This window comes from Paralichthys olivaceus, chromosome 8, assembly GCF_024713975.1.
Source record: "Paralichthys olivaceus isolate ysfri-2021 chromosome 8, ASM2471397v2, whole genome shotgun sequence".
Taxonomy (NCBI): domain Eukaryota; kingdom Metazoa; phylum Chordata; class Actinopteri; order Pleuronectiformes; family Paralichthyidae; genus Paralichthys; species Paralichthys olivaceus.
Genome location: NC_091100.1, coordinates 15978012 through 15994790, shown reverse-complemented (window position 1 = coordinate 15994790; position 16779 = coordinate 15978012). Strand labels below are relative to the sequence as shown.

General features: G+C 39.1%; 2 protein-coding genes across 4 annotated transcripts; one reads left to right on the top strand and one right to left on the bottom strand.

The window, feature by feature from the left end:
• Positions 1-15: 15 nt before the first annotated feature.
• ten1 (TEN1 subunit of CST complex) lies at positions 16-3296 on the bottom strand. Its single transcript, XM_020083911.2, has 3 exons — positions 3106-3296; positions 1518-1675; positions 16-628 (listed from the first exon to the last, which is right to left on the bottom strand). The coding sequence occupies exons 1-3, from the start codon at positions 3192-3194 to the stop codon at positions 477-479; spliced, it is 399 nt and encodes a 132-aa protein (XP_019939470.2). The 5' UTR covers positions 3195-3296; the 3' UTR covers positions 16-476.
• A 4-nt stretch (positions 3297-3300) lies between these two features.
• On the top strand, positions 3301-16332 carry acox1 (acyl-CoA oxidase 1, palmitoyl). 3 transcript variants are annotated; one of them, XM_020083904.2, is made up of 14 exons: positions 3301-3558; positions 5416-5575; positions 7719-7879; positions 9739-9846; positions 10033-10152; positions 10268-10383; positions 11254-11423; positions 11801-11963; positions 12150-12340; positions 12899-13078; positions 13321-13426; positions 13703-13846; positions 14268-14474; positions 14690-16332. In XM_020083904.2, exons 1-14 carry the CDS (start codon positions 3450-3452, stop codon positions 14738-14740), a joined length of 1986 nt encoding a protein of 661 aa, XP_019939463.2. In that variant the 5' UTR covers positions 3301-3449; the 3' UTR covers positions 14741-16332. The 3 variants fall into 3 exon arrangements, with proteins under 3 accessions (XP_019939463.2, XP_019939462.2, XP_069385443.1); XM_020083903.2 differs by lacking the exon at positions 7719-7879 and adding an exon at positions 6192-6352; XM_069529342.1 differs by lacking the exon at positions 3301-3558 and having other exon boundaries at positions 5450-5575; positions 7557-7879.
• The last annotated feature ends 447 nt before the right edge of the window (positions 16333-16779 follow it).

Sequence of the window (16779 nt, the reverse complement as noted above, 5' to 3'; positions counted from 1 at the left end):
AATTAATCTACAAAGTTTTGTTTTTTATCTTTATTACATGATCCACATATGACATATCTAACAAAGCCCATGTTTTTGGTCTGGTAACATTCACCATACAAAAATACTAGCACTGAAAAAATAGTATTATATTATCATATATTCCTATTTTAAATCTGAAGACAGTAAAAAAAATGCATCATACTTTTAAAGTACAGACTCAAAATATCTCGGTTCTTCATTGACCAAACAGTTAAATCCTATTATCAAACCATTAATTTGCAGTTTTCATCCTGAGAAAGAGCAGAAATCTGTTATGGTCAGACATAAACAAGACTGTCATATTAACTGACAAAAAGTACATCTGTGTCTTTTACACATAAACATCTTAAATTTCATTGGAGCTTCTATGACAGCAGTCCAGTACAACTTGGCACAAGGGCCGGCCCCCAACGATCAACGAGCACCCTGGGAAACTTGATGAGTGAAGACCCTGATCAGGTTGCATCTGCAGGCTGTGCATCTTCACTCTGCTTACACTCTCTCTCCCTGAAGAAGCTTCTTTGCTCATTGATGGCTTTCTGCAGCAGAGCTATGTTGACACCATCAACACAGTTCAGCACACGGGCACGGACCATGTGGCCAACCCCTGTAAGACGAGAAGATACTGATGTCAGCAGGCGATTGAGGTAGAAAGTCCTGAATGTATTTAAAAGAGCCCAGTGATGTGAATGAAATGTAAATGGTAAAAATACTAATTGACAGTATTTATTCAACACTTTTCCAGTCTTATCGACCACTCACAGCACTTTACAGTACAAGTTACAATCACCCAACATATGCAGCCAATAAAGGGACGGCAGAAACCAGTCCAGCAATGTGCATTCACACTGAATGGCTTTCTTTCTTTTTTTGTTTTGAAGAAGGTAGAATGTTGCTACAGTTTTTGGCCCTGGTTACAGTTGCAGGGATCTCTAAAAGTGCACGCAAGTCTGTCACCAGTTAAAGGTTAAATACAGGAAATGACCACTCTCTACTCTGCAAGGACACAACCTCCATCCTGAACGCAAAATTATACACACACACAGTTAACAGTTAAGTTCTCAGCCAGCCTCTGTGGAAAACTAAGTGACTCACTTCCTGTGGGTGTTCATGTAAAAAGGTGGAGGCAGTTAAGGTAAAGTGGTCAGTGTGTAGCTACGTGCACTTAGCCTACAGGAATGTTTGGATTTCATCTGTCTATTAAGCTTTCAAAGCACATGTTCTACGTCAAGCAGTCTGGCTTAAGGTGTGTGTACATTCTACCCAGGGTAACATACAGAGACAAACAATCTTCATACCTACATTCACACCTGCAGTCAACAGAGAACAGGCAAACTCCCCACAGAAAAGGCTCAGATCATTATCATAATTAAATAACATTTAATGTCATACAATTCAATATAATTCTTGTTTGTGGACCCAAGACAGAAAGTTGAAAGTTCTCATAAATGTTTCAAAAATTGCCACTAAAAACAGATTATAAAGTTTTTTCTTACCCTCAGCATTTTCTGTTTCACCAAGAACTATGTACTGGGCTCCAATTATTGGGTTAAAGGGCTCCACAAACAAAGTGTGGACGACCACATGGTGCTCTTTGGAAGCGTGCTGAGCTGACAGCGTAGCTCTGGACTCCTCAGGCTGATAGCAGACAAGTCTGGGAAATTAAACACATTTTACAAGGTAAACTGGACAGCAGGTGATATCATTTAAAGTTAGAGATGCATTCTGTATAAGCCAAACAAGGGGGAGAGAAATGTATACTATTTGTGAACGCACAATCAGAATAAGAAGTACTTCATTAATCCCCGTAGGGAAATTCAAATGTCACAGAGCTCCTGAGAAAGAGGTGAAAGAGCAAAAGCAGCTATAAACATAGTAATATAAAAATCAAATAAGACTTAAATGAAATAAAAGATATACATATGTAGAAATAAAGACCAAGGGTGATTTTACTGCTTTTCTTCAGACGATAAGCAAAGGTAAAATAATAAGTAAATAAATATTGAAGGCAAAATAATAATAATTAACAATTAGACTAAAATAGTTTTAAGCTAGGGTAAGTATTCCTGGAAAAGCTAGCAAGAGCTGGCGGTTTTCCAATTAAGGCCTACTTCAATTTTTCAACCCTCGATGGCAGAATTATTGAACACATATATTCACCAACCCCTCTAATGTGACGGCTAGCACTGCTTCTCTTTGGTGAGGTGCATCATGTCAGACTGCGTGATGATGTGAGCTGCTTCAGTGCATGTCTCCTCAGAATGAAAAAGTCCTCAGGGCATATATAGAGTAAGCAGAGGGAAGTTGTTGTTGTTGTACATAGCTAAACTTTTCCTTTATAGCTAAATAAATATGTGTATTAGCCTTTCAGGCATATTTGCTGATTACAACAAGTGTGTTTTTATTGTTTAAACACAAACAACAAGGTCTCTGTCAGAATGACAAATTGTGAAAGTTGCAGGTTAGACAGTCAACGGTCACATGACTGACTGAGCTCCAAATCCAGATTTACCTTCCATATATTGTAAGTAAAGTTGGTTTAAAAAACCTTGTGTAGGTGCAGTGTCCTTATGAATTCTCTTTCAAGTCAGTTTCACTAAATGATCTCATTTTTTTCTCGCATTAGACCAGGTGACAGAAAACCATTCTGTACTTAAACCTGATTAACAATGATATGCTTAAAACACACTCAGATCTGTGAATGTTATTCACAAATGATCTAAATTAGTTCACTGCTTTTTTAATTATTTGGGCCAGACCAGACCAGTTCTAAATAAAAAAAACAGATACCATTTTTAAACATGTCAACTATGGACAAGATAATAGAGGCAGTTTCAGACTTGAGAAAACTGATATAAAGATCATTTACACATCTTCTTCTGCACCCTGAAGCTAACAAACCGAAATAAACCCACTGTGCTTAGATCTGTCAAACTTGCTATCATCTCTTCAATCAGGTGTTGTATCCCTGGCAGGGATGGAGGATAAGCAAAAAGTATCACTTCACTCAAATACAAAAAATGACACAGGATCATTACACTTGATCTGTTACAGTCACCAACAAAATAATTAAAAAAAAAATACCTGCCGAACGTCCTCACTGATTCTCCTTCCTGGACCGACCCGCTGTTTATTTCCCAGGGGAAATGAAACACTGCAGCAGCTGGAAGCATCGTCTTGATCTAAAATACTTCACAAATCAGAGGCTGGACATGAAATCTAAAGTCTGCTGCTTCCGGGATGCAGGTCACGTGCTCCGTCATTCTCCTCCTCCCATGCTGTCGTCTGCGCATGCGTGTCTGGGAGCAGGTCGTTGTGAGTTCTTCAGACAGCAACGCAACATCTGAAGGAAGACCCACACCAACATCTCCACTACACACACCCATCATACACACGATCCACACCGGACCTCAGCCTGAGACACAGCCATGAACCCCGATATCACGAAGGAGCGGAAAAACGCCACCTTTGACGTCGAGAAGCTGACCTACATTCTGGACGGTGCCCCAGAGAAGACGAGAAGAAGAAGGGAAATCGGTGAGTTTGAAACGTCCCCCTTGTTGAGAACAGTCGCTGCTCTCGACATATAATCTGATCGTGCCACTGGTTATTTGCTGAGATAATATCAGTTGTGCAGAAAGGTTAGCTAACACAACCGTGCTGTTAGCTATAGAGATGCTAACACCTCTCAACGCAGCTTTCTAGTTGTGTTTTAGATGGCATTTCCAAATCTGGTGATGTTATGGTGGTCTGGTATGCTCCAGTGTTAAATTCGGCGTTAGTATTTATTCGAACAAATTTCACTAATATCCCGTTACAGTAAGAATCCCCGCAGCACCTGGAACAGTTATTTTACCATGCGACTCTCATCTGTTATGTCACTGACAAAGAGCAATAAAAACAAATGCTTGTGACCTTTTCCCTAGTTATTTGTGATATTCATGTTTTATATAATGACGTGTCACTGTTTTTAAATCGTTGTTTGTCAGTTAACACCCTGAAGAGACTGATACTTTAATGCTACATCCATTTTTATTCTTCCCACAGATGTATCACCTTTACACACCTCTAATGACCTGACATTGTGATGCATGTTGACTCGATTGCATTACACAACTTTTCCAAATGCACTGTCATGCTGCCAGTCTTGTACGAACAACTGGCAAAGTAGAAGTAAAATAGATAAGTTGTTTGAGGTGGTTGTGCTTTTTTAACATTGTGCAGCTTCAGGTTTCTGTTCTTGGCTGACAGGAATGGGACACAACATGGTTTTCTGCTGCTTCTCCTGTTTCAGTCCATCAACCTCATTGTGTGTTTTATTCTGAGATGTGTTCTGCTCTCATCAGTTATAAAGAGTGGTTATCTGAGTTACCATTGCCTTTCTGTCACCTCCAACCATCTGGCTTTTTCTAAGACGTTTGCGTCCTCATACTCTGTTTTTTGTTTGTTTTTCTACAACACTCAGTGAACTTGTGTGTGAGTCTCAGGAAATCAGCAGGTTGAGAAATACTTAAACCAGCTTCTCTGGCACCAGCAATCATGTGGCGGTCTAAGTCACAGAAAATATATTATTTCCCATGATTTTCCCACACGATTGACTGATTGGATTTGGATTGTGGATTGTGGAAAATGATTCATGAAAACAATTAATATTGCTCGGATGAATCCAAACCTGCAGACCAACAAACCTCAGACGCCAAGACTTATAGAACTATTGACTCAGTCATAAATACAAATGTACAAAAAGAAAGACAAATCTGTGGAGGTTATACCTCACAACCAATCCTGCATTAACAGCCTGTGCCGATCATTGTTCTAGTTCAAATTTACTAGTGACCAGTTTTTGAACACTTCACTGAAGGAACAACTGATGTACACTAGATTATAGCATGCTGACCATATACTGGTTGTGTCTTATAAATTGAAGGCTTCATTTCTTAACTCTGACCTTGTTGATATATACATATGATGTAGTTGTTAATGAAGTAATGCTCCCGATTATCCTATACACATCATATAATTACCAGTAATCTTGTGCTGAGAGACCTCAGTTTCACCAAGCTCACATTGAAGCATAAAACCTAAATAGAAAAGTAAACAAAGAAAACCAGTCGGTTGACTCCTGAATTTATTTATTTTTATTATCTTTATCTCGTACTTATCTGTCTCCTTTCAAAGTTGTGTTGGTCACACCTTATACATCCATGATAGTCAGCCCAGAAATGCTGAAACACACTTGAAAATCCTTGTACACATTAACACATGCTGGTACACATTCACAAATTTTCATAGACCTTTGCAAATGTCCAGTTAAACATTTCTAACTTACAGGTTATGAGTTAATTTCAAGTTGCATAGATACATATTTGATTTAATTTCTATTTTCCACTGTAGAGTCACTGGTTATCAGTGACCCAGACTTTAAGGAGGAGGACCCGAACTTCTTGTCGCGCAGCGAGCGCTATGACCAGGCTGTTCGAAAAAGTGCCCAAATGATCCTGAAGCTCAGAGAGTATGGCATCGCAGACCCAGAAGAGATCTACTGCTATAAGAAGTAAGTGATACAAAACAACTTCTAATGCAGTTAACAGTTTGGGTCCTTGGCTGATTTAGTTAAAAATATACAGTTTATTGATTCAGATATGAGAACTGTGAATTGTGATGCTGTGACCATTATGCTGTGTAGATCAGAGGTGGAGTAACATTGCAGCTTGACCGTGTAGCCGTTTGAGGAAGTAAACAGATCCAGTGGGGACAAAGTTCATCATGAGATTAGAATTATGTAAGAGGGTATGTAGCTTTCACCAGTTGTGAATAGATAATGTTTCCTATCCCTTTATGAGCATTTAGTTGTAGTTAAGTTCTATGATACAGTGCAAAATTACTTTTACAGTGTGTGTTGTTCCTACAGTGCTCTCACAATACACTCATACAAAAAACACAATAAATTATAATATAAATACATGTACATACAAATATACAATAATATAATATATGAAATATAATATAATATATAAATATATGGTAATTTAATTAATATAAACTTGGATCACAGCTGTAAAAATCACATTGTCTTGCAGGACATCCATAGAACATGTGAGTCACATCTGTAATCAGTAAGAATCTAGTCTAATCTTCAGTTGTCTATCCTATACTTTACCCTCACCCAGTATTTTTAAAGGCAACCACCAAGAGGCATTGGGGCTACACTTTGCCATGTTCTTGCCGACCCTGTACAACCAGTGTGACCCTCAGCAGTCCAGGAAGTGGTTACCTCTGGCAGAGTCCTTCCAGGCCATGGGCACATATGCCCAAACTGAGCTGGGTCATGGTCAGTCCTGGACTTAGCCTTTAACCTATTTACCATATGGTTGTTTATATAGCACAAAATGTGCCTTTGTATCTATGAATGTAAAAGCCAAACTTATATGTTGGGCAGGAGAAATTGGCCCATATCAGGTGTCCCAAGAGTCATTCTGGTGATTTGTTGTATGTTTTTGACAGATCCAAATCTGCAGAAATCTTCTAAATAGCTGCATGCTGACAACTCTTCCCTCGTGTAACATTTTGTCCTAACCACGAGGAACGAGGAAAAAGCAGGTCAAGTCTGGGGGATATACAAGATTTGTAAATCATAGGCTATTTGAGTGGTCAACAGACAAATAATGAGTCAAATACAAATATGAACGCTGTAAGTACAGTGTGTAATGTACAGTAAGTGCTTGCTCCCGGCCAAACAGCTGAGAACTCAGGCAAGTCCATTCGCCAACTTTATTATATAAATTTTTATTCTGAAGAAATATTTTTTATGAAAAGGTTATAATTGACTATGTTTATACATTTTATGACCACTAGCCTCCTCTTCTAAACTATTACAAGCCAGTGGAGTTCTAGCCAACACTATAGGTCAAAGTCCCAGAGTGTCATTTATGTCATGAAATAATGTTTCGTTAACCTCATTCTTAGCGCTGCGACTAACAATTATAACAAAAAAACTATTATCCAAGTGTCAAATGTTCACATATGAAATCCAGGAACTTTGGAAAAAAAATCGCAATTAATTGTCCTTAATTCAACTCATCAATTAATTGACTTGTTATTTGTAGCATCACACTTCTAATTCACTAATTCACTTTGTCATAACCGGTTGGATGTTAACTTGTTCACTGTCTGTGTATCTATTGCATGGATTATATTGACACGCTTTTGACTAAAATAAATGAACATACAGTCTACATCTTTATTTAGTTCAACATCCAGGTAGTGAAGAACAAGAAGTGTGACTACTTGATCAGATAAGGAGCCTTATGCTTTGATTGGATCAGCCGTGAACCGTGAACTGGCAGAGAAAATATCTCAATATTGTACATAACTGAGGAGTTCCCATTCGGCAGAGGAACTTGAGAAATGAAGCTGCTGAAGAGTTCAAATGAGTGTTTCAATCCACGACATGCTCACAAGCTGTTTTAATTTGTCTTTGTCACAATCATGCTGGCACATTCTTTATCGCGACCCTCATTTCTTATTGATTTGAGCCATATCAAATCTCACCAATAACCACCATTCTCTCTTCAATCATCTCACATTACCTTCTGTAATATGGCATCCATCAAAAATTCTCCATGCATCTCCTGCTTTACCTTTCCAAATTCCCACTTGCTCATCTTTTCCGTGCACCCCCGTCCTGCGTTGCCTAGCTGTGTGCACCCCAGCAGGCCAGAGCCCTTGGATCTCCATTTGGGGATGTTCCTGCCAACACTGCTCAACCAGGCCACCTCAGAGCAAATGGACCGTTTCTTCATGCCCGCCTGGAACCTAGAGATCATCGGGACCTATGCTCAGACTGAGATGGGCCACGGTAAAATTAACAGCAGTTCAAAAACATCAGGCTTGTTTCTTTAGACTGAACCTTCAATAATAATCGAGAATTATTTGGTTGTTTTGTCATTGCTAATGCCAAAAGGAATGGTAATAAAATTAATGAATGACTGACTATAATGCAAAACTATTTGTAACTCTAGTGCATTTTTCTGACCTGGCTTTATACTAAACATCCATTAATAGTCATCTGAGAAAAGTTAACACTTTCTCTAACAGGAGGGTTTTTAACATCCTTCACATCATTTGTATCATGTGGATATGAGTTCAGTAGGAAAGCCTATGCAAGTTGAAGGGTAGATTGTTAACAAATTCCAATTTTGGGATGACATTTTTAACACTACTACAAGTTCACATGGTGGTTAATGCAACCACAATATTTGGTGTTAAACATCCATGGCACAGTGCAAACTTTTGACTCATTTACAACCTGATTGGCCACTTGTGTTAGCTGATCCACTGGACAAGTATAAAGTTATAAAAGCCCCAAATATGGTGGCCAAACAACTGTGATTGTTTCCCTTTTAACTATATATTAGAGTCTTGACCAATTAATCAGTTGGCCGATTATATCGGCAGCTTAAACAGACAGATCAGTGTCAGTGTTTATGTTTACTGCTGTGCACTGATATGAAAGCTTTTATTTGGGAGAGTAAATGATGCAGAAAAGCACAGAGTTTTAATATTTGGTTGTGTTGCTGTTTTATTTTATTTACAGTTTTCTATGATTACGTTAATGTTGAAACAAAATGTCCTTGTCATACATTTTTCACTCCCTAAAATACATATCGGTCGGGCTCTTCTTCATTCCCACATCTCGGGAGTACAGTCTGTTAATATATGTTATGCTGCCTGACCATCAGCCTGCGTCTGATAGCTCTTTTTTTACCTTTCGTTTACCCTTACCAGCATGTTTTTCTCTTGCCAGTTTGTTTTAAAGGTCCAGTGTGTAAGATTTAGGTGAAAGGGAACTATTTATTGTAGAATAATCCTCATGATGTTCTCACAAGTTAATTTCATCTAAATTGTATGAATTGTAGTTTTCTTTACCACAGAAAAGGTCCTTTATATATAAATACTTTATATTTACATCGAGGGGACCCTCTCTACAGAGGCCGCCATGTTTTTTTACATTTGTCCAAACTGAACCAAGTAAACACCTTTTGAGTTTTTATGACAACTGAAGGCTTCTACAGGTTCTTTTTCATGTTTGGAAGGAGAGGGTGAGGTGAGGGGTGTTCAGCTGCAACATGAAATTTCAACACTAGATATCACACAATTCTACACACTGTACCTTTAAACAGATACATTGCCTGTACTAACCATCTTTAATTGTTTAATATGTTGTATGTTTGCTATGCATGGGTTGGAATGTGTCTTTGCCTGCAGATCAATATAACAACATGGATTCCAGCTTGAATTGGCTTGATTTGGAAAACCCACCACAGACAACCCCCTGTAGACCTGTTATTATTAGATGCAAATTCAGAGTCTGTCATAGGCATGACAAAGATACAGCATTAACTGAATCATAGTGAAATATGATAGACAGTTTTTGGATCTGTCAAACGCTGCTTTGCTACTTTATGTCAGAGGCTAAACATGATTTTTGTTTTATCCATATTCATATTTGATGTTTAGAGTTCTGTATTCTGTTATATTCTTCAATTCATCATCAGTAGTCTGTTAATGTCACTTTAATGTTAGTGATAGATCAGTGGTTAATAATGTCATTTGTATGCATGCTTGACAGAATAATGTCTTCATTCATTTTGACCTTTCCACCGTACACTCTGTATGTGTGGGTTTGGTGGGGATTTATATTTCGCCTGTCTCTAGGCACACACCTGAGAGGGCTGGAGACCACTGCCACATATGATCCAGCCACACAGGAGTTTGTTTTGAACAGTCCCACAGTCAGCTCCATCAAATGGTGGCCTGGAGGACGTAAGTACATTATTCTGCTCTCTGGAATTTGGGTTTTATTACAAGGAATTGAATGTATAATATTATTAGGTGTAATATTTTACTCAATTTCTTTTTTCTCATTTTTCTTCCAGGCTGAGAAAACTTGATTGACAGTCAGAACAAACCCCATTGTTTAGTTTGAACTCTGTCTCTCTCTCTTTCTAGTTGGAAAGACCTCAAATCATGCCATAGTCCTCGCCCAGCTCTATACTCAAGGAAACTGCCGTGGTCTGCATGCTTTCATCGTACCCATCCGAGACATGAGCACTCACGTACCCCTGCCAGGTAACCACTGCCTGTGATGTGTCTCTGGATGTGGTGTTTATGGTGTTTAAGTCCATCCTCATTAACTTTGTGTCTGTTCCCTCACTTTTTCTGTCTGGGCCTCCGTCTTTCTTAGGTATTGTGGTCGGAGATATCGGCCCCAAGTTTGGCTTCAGTGAAGTTGACAACGGCTTCCTGAAACTAGAGAACGTACGAATCCCACGGGACAACATGCTGATGAAATATGCCAAGGTGATGTGACATTTAAGTGTGTTTAAGAAACTTAAAATGATTTATATGATTCTTTTCAACCATTCAAAGCACAAGGCGCATTCACCCATTCACACACACACACACACATCAATCCAGCGCTTCTACACACATTTGGGGATCAGGGGTGATTTGGGGTTCTGTGTCTAGTTCAAGGAAACTCTGGAATGCTGGAGCAGGGGATTGTATCATCGACCTTCCGGTTAGAGGACAAACTCCTATTCCACTTGAGCCACAACAACCCTTTTAGGTTGTTTTAGGTTCAATGCGATATGTATTTTGATGAAGCAACTACAAATGAAATACAATATGATTCACATTAATCTAATACATTGTGACACAATTTGATTGAACACAATGACAGCCAGTGGAGATAGAAGCTCACACTTGGGAAGCAGTTAGTAGAGGAGGAATCTAAATATAATAATAATACGAAATAATATGATTGGTCACATTTCAAAATAATAAACATTCAATTTAACCAATGCACAGATGTATGAAATGATTCATCCTAATTTCTATACAGTATTTTTTAATCATTCTAACAACTTCATGAATTTTTATACCGAATCATTCAATCTTACATTCCTAATTTCCACCGCAGCCTGTTGCTTAATACCAATGAGTGTTTTGTTTACCAAGAGGGAAGGTTGTATCGCATTCTCATCCTGTTTTATCACAGATAGATAAGTACCTGTGTAGTTGACCTTTACTTTTAAAATATCCTGACATCATTGTAGCAGAATACTTTTGGATTTTGAACTTCTTATTTTTTATGAAGTAATGGTGGGAATACATTTAGTATTTGCTCCTGAATTGTCTCCTCTCACAGTTACTCTGTTTCGCCACTAGGTGGAGCCAGATGGGACCTATTTGAAGCCACCAAGTGCCAAACTGACCTATGGCACCATGGTGTTCATCCGCTCCATGATTGTAGGGGAGTCAGCTAAGGCCCTCGCCAAGTCCTGCACGATCTCCATCCGCTACAGTGTTGTTCGCCACCAGTCTGAAATCCGAGCTGGGTCAGTCATTTCAAGTTAACTTAATAATATATAATAACTTTATTTACATAGCACTTATCTGAACAAAGTTTTTAACAAAATACATGGTTAAATAAATAAAACAAACTGCTTAGTTTATTTATGCTGTTTTCTGGTTTATACAGTAAATATATGGATCAGGTAATTTGGTACTACTACTATATTAGCAAATTAGACTGAGAATATTTCAAATCATATTCATTGACATGTTATAACTGAGCACTTGAAAACAGCAGCATAATTCCAAGGGAAAATAGAAATACCACTGATTTTATCATGGTTCTATCTCTCACTACATCATCATCATAATCAAAGGGATTGGCACTGAAATATCAAACTTGTGTGTTTCTGTCCCACAGAGAGCCAGAGCCACAGATCCTCGACTACCAGACGCAGCAGTACAAGCTATTCCCTCTGCTGGCTATGGCCTATGCATTCACTTTTGTGGGCCAGTACATGCAGGCGACCTACCGGCGCATCAGTGGAGACATCAGCCAAGGAAACTTCAGTGAACTGCCTGAGGTAGAGACCAGACATACACACGTCAGGATGTGACATAAGCTCAGGGATCTCTGATTGGCCAGTGTGAATTCATGAGTGCTATTGTTTATATCATTCTATATTTTTGAAGACCATTTACAAATCATCTTTTAAATATGATAGATTTGCATGAAGCTATTTTCACCCTTCTTGCTCTTCAATTTTCAGCTCCATGCTCTGTCTGCCGGTCTGAAGGCCTTCACCACGTGGGCAACCAACTCTGCTATTGAGGTGTGCCGCATGTCATGTGGCGGCCATGGCTACTCTCGCAGCAGTGCCTTGCCGGACATTTATGTTGAGTTTACTCCCACCTGCACCTACGAGGGTGAGAACACTGTCATGATGCTGCAGACTGCAAGGTAATGCATCACACAGAAATGCATGACCACAAATGTGACACCCATCATGTGTGTCACACACTTAAATAGACTAAGAGCAGAAAACAGACACATACAGAGAGAGACGCACACACACAGCAGCCTAATTATACCACAAATGCAGGCGACACACCCGCCCTCCTCCCACAGAAAAAACAAACAAAGGTCACATTTTATAAATGAAGTACACACACAAAGGTCAAAGGCGCTGAGAATGAGAATTCATGAAAATGCTTGATATATGAAACCATATTTGGGTTTTAGTAAAAAGGTTTACACAAAGCTGGAATAGCAGGGAGATGTGTGGTTGTTACGTGAGTACTTTTCTGTTAGTCCTAATGGGGGTGATGTGAATTGTGTGTTATTATCAAACATGTCTACTAACTTAATATCATCTCTCATCCACAACAGCATTAAAACTACTATGGGTTTCAAACAATCACACAGGATGAACACAAAGCAGTTTATTAGCTAGTTTGTGAATCCATGTTTATTTTTGTAGACCTCATCTGTGTGTGGCCTGAACTTTTATCTGTGCAGATACCTGGTGAAGAGCTACAGGCAGGCTAAGGACGGCCAGCAGCTGAGCGGCATCGTCTCTTACCTGAGTGAAGCGGATCATCGGAGGGTGCAGCCCCAGCCCGTCGCTGCCAGACCAACCGTGGTTGACATCAATGACTTATCTAGTCTGGTGGAGGTCTACAAATTACGAGCTGCCATGTAAGAGACAACTGTCTGACACTGCATGATTGTGCTTTTACCTGAAATCTGCTGTATTCTATCCAACCATTCCTTCCTAGACTTGATTGATTTATTAATTGGTGAAACTTCAGTCTTATTCCGCAGGAGCAGTTCCAGGTTTCAGAGGAAACTAATAGGCAGAATTGTTTTTGTACTTGAACTCCTAAAGCTAAATATTATTATGTTATGGCATGTTTGGTTAATGCAGATGTGTTTTTTAGTCTTGTGGAGCTGGCAGCCAAGAGCATCCAGCAGGAGTTGCAGCACAGGAAGTGCCAGGAGGACGCCTGGAACAACAGTGCTATCGACCTGGTCAGAGCCTCAGATGTAAGTTCAGTCTGTGTGTTGGTGTTTGTGGGTGTGTGGCTAAAGCATCTCACCTAACTTTTGAATATTATCCTACTGCCAGAAGTAATGTACGGGTTAAATGAGAATGTCCATTGATATTATTCTTTTACAATAAAACTCACTTTTTTTGCTTTCATTTTATAAATAACTCAAGACATTTTGTGATCTTTGGTAGTTTTTAACCTTCAATATCTTGCAGTTTCTTGTCTCTCATCATGGACTTGACTTACGTGTCCTCCTGTTTTCCGTCTCCAGGCCCACTGTCACTATGTTGTAGTGAAGCTCTTCACTGATAAGCTTGGGGAGATCGGCGACACAGCGATACACTCTGTGTTGTCGACGCTGGCTCTGCTCTACGCCCTGAATGGCATCAAGCTTAACTCTGGAGATTTCCTACAGGTCAGAACAATCATTATAGAAAAAGTATGGTCCACAGTCAGTTGTGGATTGTAGTGACGCTCTACTGTCTGTTATTTGCATTCTTGTACTGTGTGTCTGTCTGTCTTCACTGTCAAGTTTCACTCAGCCTCAATTCCCTCTTTGTCTCTGAGCTAATAAATGGAGGTTTTTGTGTGTTGGATCTCTGTTTCTGTGGCTTGTGTGTTTATTGCTGTGTAAATGAAGCAATTTCCTTAAAACATTTTTGTTGTAGTTGAACTTTAAATTAATTACTTCTTAGGTGGTAGGGTTACTAGATTGTGTGAAATGATCAGTAGGATAATGAACAACTTATATTCACATGTGTGGACTAGCACAGCTTAATTAGCATATGCCACATCACTTACATCCACATATCCACCTTTCTCTTTGTCATTTTCAGGCTGGTCTGCTCAGTGGGCCCCAGGTGCTGCAGATCTCTGTTCGTATCAAGGAGCTTCTGTCTCAGCTGAGGCCCAACGCTGTGGCGCTCGTAGATGCCTTTGACTTCAACGACAAGCTTCTAAATTCAGTCCTGGGACGATATGATGGAAATGTCTACGAGAACTTGTTTGAATGGGCTCGCCGCTCACCCCTGAACTCCACAGAGGTCAGTCAGAGTCACCACAGTGAAATAATAGTAATGACAGAATATTCTCAGCCTGAGTCTTAGTAAATAACTTTCAGATCGTTGTTGCCTCTTTACTAGTGTCCACATTACTTTTGTCAGTTAGTTGAACAAAAGAGGGATAAACTGTGATTACCATGTTTTTTCCCCTCTTGTTCCCTATGTAAGCTTCATCAATTCTCTTCTCTCTTCCACAGGTGCATGAATCCTTCCACAAGTATCTAAAGCCTCTGCGGTCCAAACTGTGAGCGGATCCTTGCACCTTTTAATCCTGGCTCTGACCCTTCACCTCTGCGTACATAGGAAAAACCATAACAGTGCTAACCCATCATATCAGCCCCATGATGGTCTTCACTCATTGTTGGCTTGTCTTACTTTGAAGGAACCTAGCCCTGTCTAGTCTTGTAGACAACCTTTAACAATCTGAAGATGATTGGAAGCAAAAGGGGGACAGGAAGCAAAACCAGAAATCAAACTTATATCTAATGAAGTCAATATTTTGTGCCAGAAAATGTAGCTTTGAAAATGCTGAAAAATAATCAAGAATTACAGTTTAAGTTGTGTTTTCTCTTGAGAAACTCCATTCCATCAGCAGAATCAGTTTTGGTTGCTTCCCCTGACTACATGGACCAACATTTTATCTAAAAAAAGGCACCATCCATTTGTCCCTGACATTTATCGTTCGCTGTAGGCATTTTGTAGACTTTTCTTCTTCTCAAGTCTGCCAAGCCCCTGACCATCCTGTGCCAGTTCATTATGTTGTAATATGATCGACTGCTCTAGTCTGCAGGGGATAAACAGCACAGCAGTTTACAGCAGTAGATCAATGGAAACAAGATTTAAAAACATTTTCCTTAAAATACTGTGTAATAACATTTTTACGCTTACTAAACATCTCTTAAACGTAAGAATTTTAATTTCTATATTTAGTATCAAATGCCCAGTAAGCTACCATTGTGTCTGTTTCACATTTGGTAGTTTCCTCCTAAGATAACAATGGCTCACATTGTTCATTTAGAAAAAACACAATGGTTTTACATGATGGAAAAAGTACCTAAATTATTCCAGTTACTGTTTCACTCACAAAGACAAAGCAATCTGTCTTTTTCCTCAGTTCCACCACTTGTCACGTGAGCTGCTGTATATTTAATAACTGCGTCATACTTGACTGGTTGACAACACAGATACTAGTGTGTATGTCTGAGTCTCCACATGCTTCTGAATGTGTTTGTGTGACAGAAAGGCTTTCGGCAGACAAATGGTGCAAGGTGAGGCGTGTCAAGTTTGAGAAAAGACATGAATTTCTGACAGTTGTTGAGTGTTTAATGAGGCCACTTATCTTTTTATCTGCACTATTACACCCCCCCCCCCCCCACCCCCCCCCCCCCCCCCCCTTGCTCTTTGAGGTTGATATAAAGAAGGGTCTCACCCCTGCCAATATCCAGATGATTTTTGAAATATTTTAAACTTAAAATAAATCTAGTGTTAACATGCTATGTTGTTCAAGTCTTTCTGGTTGAATTCTTCATGTTCAGATAGGATCAAAATCTGTTCAAACTGGATGACTTTTTCTAGATTAATGCTTCCCTATATTTTTGTTATTACAGTTTCAGAATTGGTGGATTTGTGCTCTTGGTTCATGTCAACTTGCAGAAGATTATTTTGCTCTGTGAGCAATCAAATCTAAACGGTAGATACTAAGGCTGATGAATGTACGGAGCAATTTGTGACTGTAAAGACACTGAGGAAACGGGGGAGCTTTAATCTAAAGCCTCATTGTGGACTGTAAAGATGATTTGTGGTGTAACATAATGTGCCTGAGGAATTTATCTTACCTTAATCTAACTAATTGAAAAAAGTCATAGTATTTCATTTCTGTTTTCACACAGATCAGTTGATTCTGCTGTAAGGGCACAAGACAATATGTAATGACTAAGCTGTTTGTGTGATAATTTGTTGAATAACAGTGACTTTAAGCTACACTATTTTAGTGGTTAGTGAATAATTTAACCTGCAAGTTATATTAATAAAAAATCAAAAAAAAATCATTGTGTTGTGTTTATATGTCTTAATCCTATTTTCAATTGGTTTTCAAGGCCTCTGGAGGATTCCACTTTACCAACAATATTAGGCCCAACACCTCATATAGTATCAGCCAAAAATATTGCAGCAACATGTTACATTGTAAAACCCCATGAATTTCTACTTTAAACCCTAAGAAGACAGTGGAATCCTGCTATAAATGTTGTCAGAGCAACACCACAGCAGGCATTTAATGGGCCTCACA

What these genes read in the sequence shown, in the direction of transcription:
- ten1 (XM_020083911.2), bottom strand. Translation starts at nt 3,194, where the DNA reads ATGCTTCCAGCTGCTGCAGTGTTTCATTTCCCCTGGGAAATAAACAGC. An exon ending in TCAGTGAGGACGTTCGGCAG is followed by an intron (nt 1,676 to 3,105) that starts GTATTTTTTTTT and finishes TTAATTTCCCAG; the next exon opens with ACTTGTCTGCTATCAGCCTG. An exon ending in TGAAACAGAAAATGCTGAGG is followed by an intron (nt 629 to 1,517) that starts GTAAGAAAAAAC and finishes CTCGTCTTACAG; the next exon opens with GGGTTGGCCACATGGTCCGT.
- acox1 (XM_020083904.2), top strand. Translation starts at nt 3,450, where the DNA reads ATGAACCCCGATATCACGAAGGAGCGGAAAAACGCCACCTTTGACGTC. An exon ending in GAGAAGAAGAAGGGAAATCG is followed by an intron (nt 3,559 to 5,415) that starts GTGAGTTTGAAA and finishes TTTCCACTGTAG; the next exon opens with AGTCACTGGTTATCAGTGAC. An exon ending in ACTTCAGTGAACTGCCTGAG is followed by an intron (nt 11,964 to 12,149) that starts GTAGAGACCAGA and finishes TTCAATTTTCAG; the next exon opens with CTCCATGCTCTGTCTGCCGG.